At 33.1% G+C, this 15,659-nt stretch overlaps 3 protein-coding genes across 3 annotated transcripts; 2 read left to right on the forward strand and 1 right to left on the reverse strand.

Moving 5' to 3' along the window:
* The first annotated feature begins 1,013 nt into the window (after window positions 1-1,013).
* LOC131600542 (serine carboxypeptidase-like 27) lies at window positions 1,014-3,460 on the forward strand. Its single transcript, XM_058872686.1, has 8 exons — window positions 1,014-1,428; window positions 1,520-1,615; window positions 1,732-1,824; window positions 1,941-2,026; window positions 2,155-2,415; window positions 2,495-2,622; window positions 2,724-2,819; window positions 3,000-3,460. The coding sequence occupies exons 1-8, from the start codon at window positions 1,059-1,061 to the stop codon at window positions 3,250-3,252; spliced, it is 1,383 nt and encodes a 460-aa protein (XP_058728669.1). The 5' UTR covers window positions 1,014-1,058; the 3' UTR covers window positions 3,253-3,460.
* A 6,522-nt stretch (window positions 3,461-9,982) lies between these two features.
* Window positions 9,983-12,540, forward strand: LOC131596374 (serine carboxypeptidase-like 27). The gene is made up of 7 exons (XM_058869009.1): window positions 9,983-10,513; window positions 10,616-10,711; window positions 10,828-10,920; window positions 11,029-11,114; window positions 11,274-11,635; window positions 11,737-11,832; window positions 11,988-12,540. Exons 1-7 carry the CDS (start codon window positions 10,141-10,143, stop codon window positions 12,238-12,240), a joined length of 1,359 nt encoding a protein of 452 aa, XP_058724992.1. The 5' UTR covers window positions 9,983-10,140; the 3' UTR covers window positions 12,241-12,540.
* Window positions 12,541-12,837: 297 nt separating this feature from the next.
* Window positions 12,838-13,584, reverse strand: LOC131596375 (17.9 kDa class II heat shock protein-like). The gene has a single exon (XM_058869010.1). It carries the CDS (start codon window positions 13,438-13,440, stop codon window positions 12,961-12,963), a length of 480 nt encoding a protein of 159 aa, XP_058724993.1. The 5' UTR covers window positions 13,441-13,584; the 3' UTR covers window positions 12,838-12,960.
* Window positions 13,585-15,659: the final 2,075 nt, after the last annotated feature.

The raw sequence follows: 15,659 nt of genomic DNA on the forward strand, positions 1-15,659 counted from the left end.
CTATGATAATGACACAATCACAAGTTGAAATGTCAATATGATGTTATTAACTCTCCACAAAATAAGAGATCCATTTTATCTACAACAAAGACGAAAACTTGGGAGATTCCATCTGCTCAACTCAATGAAACACGGATACGATACGGCGTGATATTTATACGAATACGGGGATGCGTAAGTGATTGAAAATTCAATGATACAATAAGTTTATAAAAAGTTAAAAGTCATTGAAAATTCAATGATACAATAAGTATATAAAAAGTTAAAATTCAACATTAATTAAATGATTCTTTAAGAAAAGTCAATTCAACTTGTAAAATTTGATAATAATTGATAAAGGAATTATGAGAAAAGAAAGAATTATGAAAAAAATATATATAGTTAAAGTTCATAGAAAAGTAATTAAAAGAAAATTTGATTCTTGTAATAGAAAAAATGAAAGTGATGAGCTAATTAAGTTGAGAAAAGAAGAATTAAGTATGAGAAAGATTGATTAATATTATAGAAATATGAATAGTCATAAGATATGGTTAACGAGAAAAACTTGCATGGATACAAACATAAATCATGAGTGTTAGGAACAACCAATAAGAAAAGAGAGATTTTTTAATTTATTTAAAATTTAATTTCTTTTTTAATTGGATTCATGGGGGTGGTTGTGATTGAGTAGGAGAGAGAAAAAAATATTTTTATTTTTTAATTAATAAAAAATTGTGATTGGTTGTTTGTATAGCCACTTGTTATGTTTGTATCCATGCAAGTATTTTTCATGGTTAACAAGCCGTATAAAAATTTGTCTCTAGCGTATCGCGAGGTATCACCGCGGTCTCCAGTCAACATGCAACAGTGAGTCGAGAAACAGCAAAGAAAACTCAAACCATGCAAAATTGATTTCAAAGACCAAATGTATGGTTGTTGCTAATTCGGTAACAACTCATTGTCACAAACATAAATTCATGCTCATTCTTGTTCATAAATACAACACCTTATAAATTGCATTGGTTCAGGTTCTCTTCTTTTTTATTTTGGTTTTTGCAAAACTATTGATTGATAGAATAATGGGTTACTATTATTATTATTCCTTATTGTGTGTTGTTTTGTTTTTATCCATTCAAATTTCTTTGGCTTCTTCAACTGAAGATCAAAAGAGAGATAAGATAACTGAGTTACCAGGGCAACCAAAGAACGTTGGATTTGATCAGTATTCAGGTTATATAACTGTGAATGAACCGAATGGAAGAGCACTGTTTTACTGGTTGACGGAAGCACCACTGAGTAGTGAACCCGATTCAAAGCCACTAGTTCTATGGCTTAGTAATGGTGCTGGTTGTTCTGCTATTTCTTATGGTGCTGCCGAAGAAATTGGCCCTTTTCATATTAAGCCTGATGGCAAAACACTTTACTCGAATCCTTATGCTTGGAACAAACGTAAGTTAAATTGTCTGATTTTAACTCTTGTCGTTTCGATTCGTTTAAAAAATAATAATTTTATGCATATTTATTATTTTGGATGTTGCAGTGGCAAATATATTATTCCTTGAGTCTCCTGCTGGCGTTGGTTTTTCTTATTCTAATAAAACATCAGATTTGTACACAGTTGGTGACCAGAAAAACGGTAAAGTTATTGAGTGTCGAACTCAAAGACCGCTAACATTATTGAATTTAATTAGTAGTCCAATTTTTTTTTAGTAATGAGATTTTATATTTTAATGTGTATCCGGAATACTGCAGCTGAGGATTCATATATTTTTCTTGTTAATTGGTTGGAAAGATTTCCTCAGTATAAGCATAGAGAACTCTACATTGGTGGGATAAGTTATGCAGGTGAACCTATGTTTGATAATTCATACATCAGTTTTCTACTTTGCACTTTATTTATGAATTCAGTGCTTTGTACAATGAAGAATTATTCGATTTCTTAAAAGTTAAATGATTATCAGGTCATTATGTTCCTCAATTGGCTCAAATTGTTTACGAGAGAAACAAGGGAATCAATAATCCAGTTATCAATCTTAAGGGATTTTTGGTAAGATTGTTAGTTCATGTAAAAATGATATACTTATTCAATCTTTTATGTCAACATAGACACAATTAAGATCGTTCATGATTCACTTCAAGAAGACCTATATGCTTATGAGCTGTTTGTTGACACAGGTTGGAAATGGTGTTATTGATGATTATCATGATTTAGTCGGAACATTTGAGTACTGGTGGACACATGGTTTGATTTCAGATTCTACGTATAAACTTCTAGGAACTGCGTGTGACTCTGGATCTTCTTTGCATCCATCAGCGCAATGTACGCAGGCTCGTAAAGTTGCAACTGCTGAGCAAGGAAACATTGATCCATATAGCATTTACTTTCCGCTTTGTAACAATACATCATCGATTAATCGCAGCTTGAATGGTTGTTATGTAAGCCTACATATACTATCAACACATTGAATTGGCTAATCTATTGTGAAACTCATTTTGATCTTCTAAAATGACACAGCCATGGATGTCTAGAGTAGATGATCCATGTTTCCAAACGTATTCTGATTTGTATTTCAACCGTCCGGAAGTTCAGAAGGCACTCCATGCCAATGTAACAGGGATTCCATATACATGGAAGGGATGCAGGTATGTTGTTTTAATTAATTGATATTTATAACATGTTCTATTGAGGTCTATAATTCTATCAAAGTTTTGATTTGAAATGTTTTTATTGTATTTCTTGACAGTGATATTGTTATGAATAATTGGGCTGATTCGGCATTGTCTGTGCTTCCTATATATCGTGAACTTATCAATGCTAGTCTAAGGATATGGGTATTCAGGTAACAACCTTAACAAAATATTTCATGTTTTTATAAATGATATTTTAAATCATTGAGACTCATCAAAGTTGTTCTTCAACGCGATCATTATCACCGTTAGTGATAGATAGCGCAACTTGTTGCCTGTTTGCCTTCTCTTCGTAACTGGAACACTTGTTAACTCTCATATTTTTGTTGTAGTGGAGACGCTGATGCTATAGTACCACTAACCGCCACTCGACGTTCTATTAATGCATTGAAGCTTCCAACCATCGTGAATTGGTATCCTTGGTATGACAGTGGCAAGGTTGCTGGATGGAGTCAAGTTTATAAAGGGCTAACATTGGTGACAGTAAGAGGAGCTGGACATAAGGTTGCTTTTCATAAGCCTCGCGAGGCGTTTACTCTTTTTAGATCATATTTGGAGAACAAGAACATGCCATCCTCAAGTTGATCAGATGCATTCTAAAGAATAACTTCATTATTCATATATAAATACATAGAAACAGAATGCGGAAACAGAATAAGGAATGCATTCCTAATGAGTCCCATCTTGAATAAATGTACCCATACCAATATTTACCTATAATATAAGACCTTTTTGAGAATGCACATAATAATTTAAAGTGCGTTAATTGAATGAATTAAACAAGCCATTGTTAATATTCATCTTATGAGAATAAAAAGTTTTACTCCTCGAGAATAAACCTATAGAATTTACAAAGTCCATTAAATAGTAGTTCTCTTTTCCTCAAACAATTGCGCCTAGAAAGAAACTCTACTATTCAATTGTGAATTATTTAACTATTAAATCATATTAAAAGTTTGTCATATAATCATATTTGACTTTTGGGTTTGACTGAGTCCTAGTTTTTTTTTTTTTTACAGAATCTTAGTTAGTTACTATTCATTTAGTTGTTGTTATGAACATATTTTTTTAGGCTAAGAGAAATAGAGAGAAAATACACTAAAAAATGTCAACAACTCTAAAATTAACTTTTTCATTCATTTCATTGACGATAAATACATTCACCAATCACTTATTTATAACATTGACATACACCAATTACTTACTACTATCTAGATTATTTTAAAAGATAGTGACTAAACACTATTAATCATAAAGGACTTATAGATTTGGGCCTAATTCATTACGGTTGTTATGTTACTTTATAATTAAATTCTCTCTAATGAATTAATAGAATTTTTAGTTCAATTGCTTTCTATGCACGATTTATTTAATGAACAGATGCTTGAAGTTAGATTGATGAAATTAGATTGATGAAATTACTATCGAAAAATATGTTAATTAATCAAATTCAATTTACAACTAGATGCTTGAAGGAAATTATTGTGACAATCGCCACACCAGGAACGAAAAAAGACTATGAGAAAGATTGAGTTTTTTTAACAAACGCAAGAAACCCTTCGGTTTAGAAGAGAGAGAAAAGGAAAGAAGAATAACAAAAAATCAGGATTGGTTAAAACCGTTTTACTATTTACTTTCTCAATTAAGGAAAATTAATTTGAAGCAAATATCAACTAATCTTAACTCTTTTTCACAACCTGAGAGAGCAGTCTATTTATAGACTACAACCTAACTTAAACCCTAAGCTAACTTAAGCAACAACCTAACTTATACAATTGCATGCTAGAACACACTTCAACTACAGCATGCACACCTTCGACACCTGCATGCTTGAACAAACTTTGACTACAACATGCATTTATCCTTGTCGAACCATTAAGTTATTCATATCGTGTCTAGAGTTCGATCCAGTATACCATAATTCTCCACCTTGGAACAAACTCTACAACATGAAGGAAATAAACCAGCTTTCATTATGTAGCTTTATCAACTGCAGAACTTGCTACATGATGATCATATTGATAGCATTCTGATATGTCGACACCTTCATCACTTTAACTTATCCACTTTCAATTTTCTCCCTAACGAAATGCATCATAACAGTAATGTGCTTTGTTCTCGCATGATAGGTTGAATTCTTCGACAAATGGATAGATAGCATTTTGACTATCGCATTTAATAGTGATAACTTGACCTTGAAATTTCAGTTTCTTGACAAACCCTCCAAACTACAATGCATCTTTCAAAGCTTCAGTGAAGGCAAAATATTCAGCTTCAAAGGTTGATAACGCAAAAATCTTTTGAAGAGAAGTTTTTCAACAGATTATTGTACCAAACATAGTGAAAACATATTCAGAAAGAGTTTTCAGATATCCATACATCCTGCATAGTTAAAGTCGACAAATCATTAAACTTTGGCTCCGCCATCAGTTACTCCACCATAAACTAGGCCCCCTACTCATGGATCATTTTATCTATCTCAGAGTCCACTTCAAAGTTTGTCAGTATACCTTTCCATAATTGCCCATATACCTACTTACATGGCTCACTTTGTAGGCACTCTGTAGTCTAGCCTCGTACAGACCACAACATTTAAAACGCTGGTTGCAGTTATATTTTAAGGTTTTTGTGAAGGAAAATTCTAAGGTGAAGTCATCAAATTAACTTTTTTGATGAAGTCATAAGTTTGACCAATCAAAAAGCAGTATTGACTTAGTCAACAAATATGAATTATGGTTCCAACGGTATATGATTTTTGAATTAATTTGTTGATTTTCAAATTTTTTGTTCAAAAACTCTCATGAAATCAAGAACACAAAAATGACAAAATCATTATTCTTACTTGTTTCAAACAAATGAATACACCATTAAAAGCATAATTTCACCGCGAACTCGATTTTATAATTAGTTTTTCATAAAACCTCATAATCAAGTCGAATCGAACGTGTTTGTGTTTGAGGATCACACCACTTTTTTTGCTTCGATTTGTCAAATTCAACGCTTATTTTGCAATGTTAATTACACCATTGAAATCATAGTGAAATTCCGGTTCCAGCGGTATACAATTTGTGAATTAATTAATTGATTTGGTGATATTTAAATTTTTTGTTCATGAGATGCAATCGGGTTGAAGTGACCGACTAAAAGTTGAAGATATTGATTAATATTTTTTTATTATAAATAAAATATAAATAATAAGCTCAACTTTTGATTAATCCAAAGAATGAGAATTACACACCCTCCTATAACACATAATTCGTTCCTAAATAACTTTTTTAAAATTCTCATATTTACAACTTCGTCATAGAAGCTCCTTTTTGTGAATTATGGCAACTTTATTTTAACTAATTTGCTTCTTTTGCCTTTTTTTTAAAGAAAAAATAGTTTATCTAATAGAGGAGGTTCTCTCACTTTGTGGTTAGAAAAACTTCAATCTTTCTCCAGCCTTATATTTTCTTTTGTGCTGCCTATCAATATTATAGATTTCTTCTACAATGAAACTGCTTGCCATTGTCAACATATCAATTTATTTTGTTAGTGCAAACTTATTCATGGAAAAGATGTAAGACAGAGTGAACACTACATCCAAAATTGAACAAAAAAAACAAAATTCCTAAATTGTATTACAAATAAAAGTTACACTCAACTCCCCAAAGATCCATGTAGTAGTACATCAAATCAAATTTACTACAAAAACAAATCACAAATACTAAACATAAAAAAGAACAACCTTGTACTTCTCAGTCCCAACGATCATCACCACACAAACACATTATATTATATCATTATTCAAAACTAGGTTTGAAGCAACCTTAACCTCAATAGTTATGGGCTTCTTCGGTTGAGGAGGAGGCAATTTCTCAACAGTAACACTCAGCACCCCATCTTGACATACATCAGAAACAGCATCAGTATAAGCATTTTCAGGAAGAACAAATTGTTGCATGAATTTTCCAACTCTTCTCTCCATTCTCAAATACTTAACACCTTCTTTCTCTTCTTCCCTCTTCCACTCACCACTTATCACAAGACATGAGATATTTCGAAGATGCATCTCCGGAATGCATTCAAGGCAGCAACATCGTCCTTATATTGATATTTTTTAACAACTCATATTTTAAATAATGGATATACTAATTGAGTCAAACATGCATTAAAAGAGTCGTACATTAATTAAAGTAAAATTGAAATGAGCAATAAATACATAACTTATTCTGAAAAACAATAAAATACAACCAAACATTATATATTGGTTCTATCGAACCCCCAGCTCCTCCTCCGCTTGTACTGCAAGGCATTCTGTTCCTTGATAATCATGCCTTCTACGAGGGTCAACTGGGGACTGTCTTCCTTAAAGAGTCTTGCCTCTATGCCTGATATTCTTATCTTCACAATATGCCGACAGACCACCGACACATCCTCAGTGTGGCCATCCCTAGACTCAAGTACCTCTGTATTAGCTTGTCTATGTGGTCTTCTAGACGCGTCTGGTGATATGATATGGTGTGACACCCTATAGAACCATTTCATGAAGCATTCTGCATAAGCATAATATATAGGAACTGGAACCCAGCGATACTCCTATAGTATCAAATAACTCTCGAAATCATTAAGTATTGCATCAATATATCTGTGGTGGACGGAAGGAGGAACAAACTCAAAGGGGGTCTCCAAATAATTTACAAATAGCCAAACTGGCGCATCACTTGCTAGTAAATATAAGGATGCATCAGAGTTGACATATATGTCAGTCATCCGGAATATAAGGATATTACGCCCAGTTGACCCATCTCGCGGTGACCGCCATATGGAAAGAAGGAAATATCATCCGGTACATGACGTTAAAAATACACTCTAAATGGCTTGATCTCATTATTCCCCATGTATGAGGTAAACACGACAGCACGTGGCCAATCCTCAGTGTAGCTAGGCTTAACTTCCGACCCATTGATGCGAGGGAAGTGAGTGAGAATACATCCCTGAAAAGTGTTCAGATACAATATTAATAATAAAAGTAACAATGAATTACAAAAGTATTAGTAATAGTAAATTACCGTAAGCAGTGTGCAGTTTCCTGTCATCTACTTTGTCTTCCAAAGACAACACTCAGCTTCGAGGAAGACCAAATAGACGGTCCCCAGTTTTACTCTTGAATCTTCTTTAAGCTGATGAAGTACTTAAGATAAACCACATCGACGTAGGTTGCACTTTTTCCACTAAAATGGACATGAAAACCTGAAACAAGAGGTAAAACCTCAATGCACGATTCTGGTGGTACTCAACCTGCATATCATCGCCATCGGCCTCCACAATACACCAAATGTGGTCTTTATAGAGCTCTTACATAAATTTAAACCTAGCATGAGCACCCTTGGTAGCAACCTAATTTGCAGGCTTAGCTGGGTCAGCTCCAAAATGAGTGACCATCATTTTGACGACTTCTTCTCTACTGAGCCTTCAGTGGCCCAGTAATTTTCCCCTGATTAGAAGATGCATGAGGCACGAGACATCATCTAGGGTGATGTTCATCTTACAAATAGGAAGGTGGAAAATGACGTCTCTGAATTCCATTTCTCAACAATTTCCATCTACATGTCATGGTTTATGGTCATGTATGCAGCATCACATAAATCGACAAGACTAGAATATCGGATAACATCCCTAAACCAATCAGCATTGGGTTGTACAAACTCCAATATCTTCCTATTGTGGTTTATCGATTTCAAACATGGACGATCTTGTAAAAAAAATATCACCATCAGTCACTATTTTATTAGTTTAAAATAGATGTATTGCAAAAGTAAATGAATATACCTCTCATTCTTAGACATGTCTAGCAGCGTGGTTTGCATAAAGAAGAAGCAAGAAGGTGTCATATAGGCCTCATAGATAACTCTTTAAAGGGGCATTAGCAGCGGATTCCTGGGCTTTAGAGGCGTTAGGGACTTCACGTGCTGCTTCATAATTTGGGAACTTGTGGTCCTTTGGGCAGCCCTCTCAAGTCGTGCAGAAGCGGTTTGGGACACGCGGTCGAGCGTAATTCTGCAAAGGTTTTTTCAATCATTGCACCTATGTTTCAAATAAACAGTCACATCACAAATTTATCCAAAATTCAGTCAGACAAATTCGAATATGTATCTTCGAAATATTTTAGACAAAAATCGGAGATGCATCTCTAGATAAAGTTGCAATTTTCTCCGCAATGACAGAAACACAACTACTGTCCTAACCCTTCAAACAAATGTCAATCCATGTCCATTTAGGCTACTGTCCTAACCCCACAAAGAAAGAAAGTAGTTTGAAAAACTTATCAAATCAAATGGATGAAAGAAAAGCTTGAATGGATGAAAAACTTGAATGAACGAGAAAGAGCTCCATTGGTAGAAGCTTGAACGGATCTGAACCTTGAATGGATGTGGGAGCTGAAATGGTCTTTTTTTTAGTACTTTTTAGAAAAGGAAGGAGGAAGAGGGAAGGGAAATGTTTGATGCGAGTATACGAAATAAATATCCATACCACCCATTGAATTTTGAATTAATGATGTGTATGAATTTGTATCTTTTTCACCATGGTGAGGGAGCACCCCTAATGATGAAAGAAATAACTCCTAAATTTTTGGAATAACAATTTTATCATGTATTAAAGTCCTCCCGACTTAAAGTTTCTATAGTGTTGTTGTGTAACTACTGAAAAAAATTACCATTGACTATGATAACGACACAATCACAAATTGAAATGTCATTAATGATGTTATTACCTCACCAAAAAAAAAAATACATCTTATCCCCAACAAAGACGGAAACTTGAGAAATTTCATCTACTCAACTTAATGAAACACGGACACAATAAAGATATTAGATACGATATGAATTTGATACGGGAATTCAGAAGTCATTGAAAATTCAATGATACAATAAATATATAAAAAGTTAAAATTCAACATTAATTAAATGATTGTATAAGAAGTCAATTGAACTTGCAAAATTTGATAATAATTTATAAAGGAATTATGAGGAAAAAAATATCGTTAAAGTTCATAAAAAAGTAATTAAAGAAAATTTTGATTGTTGTAATAGAAAAAATGAAAATGTTGAGCTAATTAAAGTTGATAAAAGAAAATTTAGAATGAGAAAGATTGAATAAAATTATAGAAATATGAATAGTCATAACAGATATGGTTAACTAGCCGTATACGCATTGCAGTGAAGACGTGTCTCTAGCGTATCGCGACGTATCACCGCGGTATTGGAATTTTTTATTTTTTAAATAAAAAATTCGGTCTCCGGTCAACATGCAACAGTGAGTCCAGAAAACTCAAACCATGCACAATTGATTTCAATGACCAAATGGTAAGAACTCCTTGTCACAAACATAAATTCATGCTCATTCTTGTTAATAAATACAAAAGCTTATAAATTGATTGGTTCTCTTCTTTTTTATTTTGGTTTTGCAAAACTGTTGATTGATAGAATAATGGGTTACTATTATTATAATTATTCCATATTGTGTGTTGTTTTGTTTTTATCCATTCAAATTTCTTTGGCTTCTTCAACTGAAGATCAAAAGAGAGATAAGATAAGTTGGTTGCCAGGGCAACCAAAGAATGTTGGATTTGATCAGTATTCAGGTTATGTAACTGTGAATGAACCGAATGGAAGAGCACTTTTTTACTGGTTGACTGAAGCACCACAGAGTAGTGAACCCGAATCAAAGCCACTACTTCTATGGCTTAGCAATGGTCCTGGTTGTTCCGCTATTTCTTATGGTGCTGCTGAAGAAATTGGCCCTTTTCATATTAAGCCTGATGGCAAAACACTTTACTCAAATCCTTATGCTTGGAACAAACGTAAGTTAAATTGTGTGATTGAAGCCCTTGTCGTTTCGATTCGTTTAAAAAAATATATTTTTTCCTAGTATTGATGCCTATTTATTCTTTTGGATGTTGCAGTGGCAAATATATTGTTCCTTGAGTCTCCTGCTGGTGTTGGTTTTTCTTATTCTAATAAAACATCAGATCTGTACACATTTGGTGACAAGAAAAACGGTAAAGTTACCGAGAGTCGAACTCAAAGACTGCTAACATTATTGAATTTAATTAGTAGTACTAATTTTTTCTAGTAATGAAATTTTACATTTTAACGTATATCTGATATCTTGCAGCTGAGGATTCATATATTTTTCTTGTTAATTGGTTGGAAAGATTTCCTCAGTATAAGCATAGAGAACTCTACATTGGTGGGATAAGTTATGCAGGTGAACCTATGTTTGATAATTGATACATCAGTTTTATACTTTGGGTTTTATTTATGAATTCAATGCTTTGTACAATGAAGAATTTCTTAAAAGTTAAATGATTATCAGGTTATTATGTTCCTCAATTGGCTCAAATTGTTTACGAGAGAAACAAAGGAATCAATAATCCAGTTATCAATCTTAAGGGATTCTTGGTAAGATTGTTAGGTTCATGTAAAAATGATATATTTATTCAATCGTTTATGTTAACATAGACACAATTAGGATAGTTCATGATTCGCTTCAAGAAGAAAACTGAACCGTTACAGCTTTCGGAAAATACCTATATGCTTATCAGTTGTTTGTTGCCACAGGTTGGAAATGGTGTTATTGATGATTACCATGATTTAGTCGGAACATTTGAGTACTGGTGGACACATGGTTTGATTTCAGATTCTACGTATAAACTTCTAGGAACTGCGTGTGACTCTGGATCTTCTTTGCATCCATCAGCGCAATGTACTCAGGCTCGTAAAGTTGCAACTGCTGAGCAAGGAAACATCGATCTATATAGCATTTATTTTCCGCTTTGTAACAATACATCATCACCATGGATGTCTAGAGTAGATGATCCATGTTTCCAAACGTATTCTGATTTGTATTTCAACCGTCCGGAAGTTCAGAAGGCACTCCATGCCAATGTAACAGGGATTCCATATACATGGAAGGGATGCAGGTATGTTGTTTTAATTAATTGATATTTATAACATGTTCTATTGAGGTCTGTGATTCTATCAAAGTTTTGATTTAAATTGTTTTTATTTTATTTCTTGACAGTGATATTGTTGGGAATAATTGGGGTGATTCGGCGTTGTCTGTGCTTCCTATATATCGTGAACTTATCAATGCTAGTCTAAGGATATGGGTATTCAGGTAACAACCTTAACAAGACATTTCATGTTTTTATAAACGACATTTGAAATCATTGACGCTCATCAAATTTGCTCGTTAGTGATAGCGCAACTTGTTGCCTGTTTGCCTTCTCTTCGTAACTGGAACTCTTGTTAACTCTCATATTTTTGTTGTAGTGGAGACGCTGATGCTATAGTTCCACTAACCGCCACTCGACGTTCTATTAATGCATTGAAGCTTCCAACCATCGTCAATTGGTATCCTTGGTATGACAGTGGCACGGTTGCTGGATGGAGTCAAGTTTATAAAGGGCTAACATTGGTGACAGTAAGAGGAGCTGGACATAAGGTTGCTTTTCATAAGCCTCGCGAGGCGTTTACTCTTTTTAGATCATATTTGGAGAACAAGAACATGCCATCCTCAAGTTGATCAGATGCATTCTAAAGAATAACTTCATTATTCATATATAAATACATAGAAACAGAATGCGGATACAGAATAAGGAATGCATTCCTAATGAGTTCCATCTGGAATAATATAAGCCATAGTTAATAAGCCATAGTTGAATAATGTACCCATACCAATATTTACCTATAATATAAGACCCTTTTGAGAATGCACATAATAATTTAAAGTGTGTTAATTGAATGAATTAAACAAGCCATAGTCAATATTCATTTTATGAGAATAAAAAGCTTTACTCCTCGAGTTGTCAAATAATATCAGTTGTCGAATTTAACAGTTCGCGGAGATAGCATCTAGTAGTTTTGAATAGTATTTATAATAGTTCTCTTTTCTTCAAAGAATTGCGCTGAGAAAGAAACTCTACTATTAGTTGTTATGTTAGTTTATAATTAAATTCTCTCTATAATGAATTAATGAATTAATAGAATATTTAGTGCAATTGCTTTCTAAGCACGATTTAACCAATCAACAGAAACCATAAAAACAAATATCACCAAATCAAACTTACTACAAAAATAAATCCCAAAGATCCTTGTAGTACATCAAATCAAACTTACTACAAAAATAAATCCCAAATACTAAACATAAAAAAGAACAACCTTAAAATACAACCTTATACTCCTCTGTACCAAATATCACCAACACACAAACACATTATATTATATCATTGTTCAAAACCAAGTTTCAAGCAACCTTAACCTCAATAGTTCTAGGCTTCTTAGGCTGAGGGGGAGGCAATTTCTCAACAGTAACACTCAGCACCCCATCTTGACATACAGCAGAAACAGCATCGGTATTAGCATTCTCAGGAAGAACAAATTTTCGCATGAATTTTCCAACTCTTCTCTCCATTTTCAAATACTTAACACCTTCTTTCTCTTCTTCCCTCTTCCTCTCACCACTTATCACAAGCACGTTATCGTCTTCAACCTGAACCTTTATGTCACCAGATTTCAACCCTGGCATGTCGATCACAAACACGTATGAATTTGGATATTCCTTCACGTCCGCTGGAGTTGCAGCCATCGCCTTCGCATCTCTAACATACGACCGTGTCGGAGCATTGTATGATGACTTGCCGGAAGAATTGTCGTCAGAAAGGTCCATCATTTGGTGCAGAGCATGCAATACAGGAGCGTCCAAACCTACCAATCTTAAATCCATCTTCGCACACTTCCTCTCAATTTTTTATCTACTTTGATGAAATGATTTTCAATGTCTTGTGTGGTAATAGAAGTGGTGAATTGGAGTATTTAAAGGGTGAAAAGGAAGAAGAAACTGGAAGGTTCAAGAAAAATGATTACAAGAAGAAATGCGGTGTTATGAAACTTCGAGAACCATTTGACAATGTTGTTTTTCTTAATATTCTCTTTGTTTAGAGTTCTTTTTATTTCTAGTATCTTCCCGAACCTTTCCTATAGTCTGAGCAAATAAAAAAACTTTTTCATCTTTTCATTCTTTTTCAATATAAATTCAATCAAATTTTTTAACATTCATTAATGCACCTCTCCATATTCGTATAGCTCAGTTTTAAAATTGTTTAGTATCATATAATTTGAAAAATTATATTTTAATCTCATACTTTTATTTTGAAAAATAAATACATTTATGCTGATGGATGTGTAAAATTTAAATTAGATTGAAATAATTAAATAAAAGTTTTAAGTAAATTTTTTCGTTCTCATTAGTTTAAGTAGGATACTATTATCTTTAATTAAAATTATTTTAAAATTTTAATTTATTTTAAGCTTAAATTAAATATAAAAGTGACTTGACATTAAATTAAATTGTTTGATTGAATGAGGATATAATATTCAATTAAATTTAATTAAATTTAAAGGTATTGAAATGTTGTTTGATTGGCTAAGAGTACTGATACTGAGCTAAATTCAAAGATATCAAAGTATTAATTTAATTTTTATCTCAAAGTTGAATAAACATTGTCTATAACGATTATTTTCAGATAAGTTAAATGTGTAACTGAATGGATAAAGGTGACAAATAGGCATATTCGCTTCTTTTAGCCTAATATAAAAAAGTCCGTAAAAAATAGAATAGGACATTATGGACTTAATTAAAGGTGCGAGTTTGGGTTGATTGACTTGAGAGATCCTAAAATATCTAGAAAAGTGCCAACGAAATTCACTTTATAAGTTGATAAATTTCTTCTTCAATCCCCTAAACTAGATCATGGCTCCAAACTTGAGGGAGAGGAAAAACAACTCACATTAGTTTGGCCCTTGTACTTTGAAAATTTAGAAGGATGTCAATCAATTCCATGTGCTTATCAAGTTCAATTGTTTTGTCATAAGTATTCATTTTCTTTTTTTCTTTTTGGAAGTTCTCGATTGATAAGGTACTGATCCTCCTAGTGAAAGAATTGAATTAGAAATTCTTCTTCTCCAAGAGGAAGAGGAATTAATGGTTCTTTGATGATGTCAATCATGAGTCCTCAGGCATATTTTTTCTTGTTTGTAATGTACTCTTCTGTCTCATATTATAAGCAAAAAAAAAATTTATGTTCATTGAATAATTAATGTATTTGATCTACATATATATCAAATACATTAATTATTCAGTAAACTTAAAAATGACATTTGCTTACAAATATAGGACAGAGAGAATACGGAGAAGTCCCTCTTAGTTCAGAGAGACCGTGTTTTTTTTACCTACGATGACACTGTCTACCCTTGATGCATGGGCCAGTCATCATTATGGTTGGTTACCATGTTATTGTGACGCCATGAAGTTTGAAAACGGTGGTGATTCAGAACTTTATCCTCCCAAAGTCGTTCGTTCTAAAGTTCAAAAACTATATATTGTCGATTAAATATTATCAATAGGTTTCTCTGCAAAGTGTTTGTTTCATTTTTTGCAACTTGACCTGAGAATATGTTGTGAAGTGGGATGTTTCCTTTTTGAGGTGGATCTACAATAAAAACTATACGCGCTTGGATTTCCCCGTCCATTAGACGAGGTGCAAGAGCGCCAACCGTCTAAGGTTGTTGGATCTAGTATTATAGGCCAAAAGATGAAGCAGTGGAGTATAGACGACACTAATGTTCCTTCGTGCAAGGAAGCTTCTTTTAAAAGATGATCAAATGTTAGTCGTCATCGAGATTGATTTTTTTGAACTAGTCGATTGATTTGGTCGGGGTAATAGTTGCATATAATTCATGCTCAAGTCAGTAATTATTATATAGGTTTAATTACAATTTTGGTCTCCATAATTTATTTTATTTTAGATTCTCGTCCCCCATTTTTAAAATCACAATTTTGATCCCCTTTTGAATTTTCTGATGAAAATGTGACTAAAATAAGAACTAATTTTATAGGAAAAAAAAATATAGAGACAAAAATTACACAAAAAAACTTTAAAAGAA

Source organism: Vicia villosa, linkage group LG4 (assembly GCF_029867415.1).
Source record: "Vicia villosa cultivar HV-30 ecotype Madison, WI linkage group LG4, Vvil1.0, whole genome shotgun sequence".
Taxonomy (NCBI): Eukaryota; Viridiplantae; Streptophyta; class Magnoliopsida; order Fabales; family Fabaceae; genus Vicia; species Vicia villosa.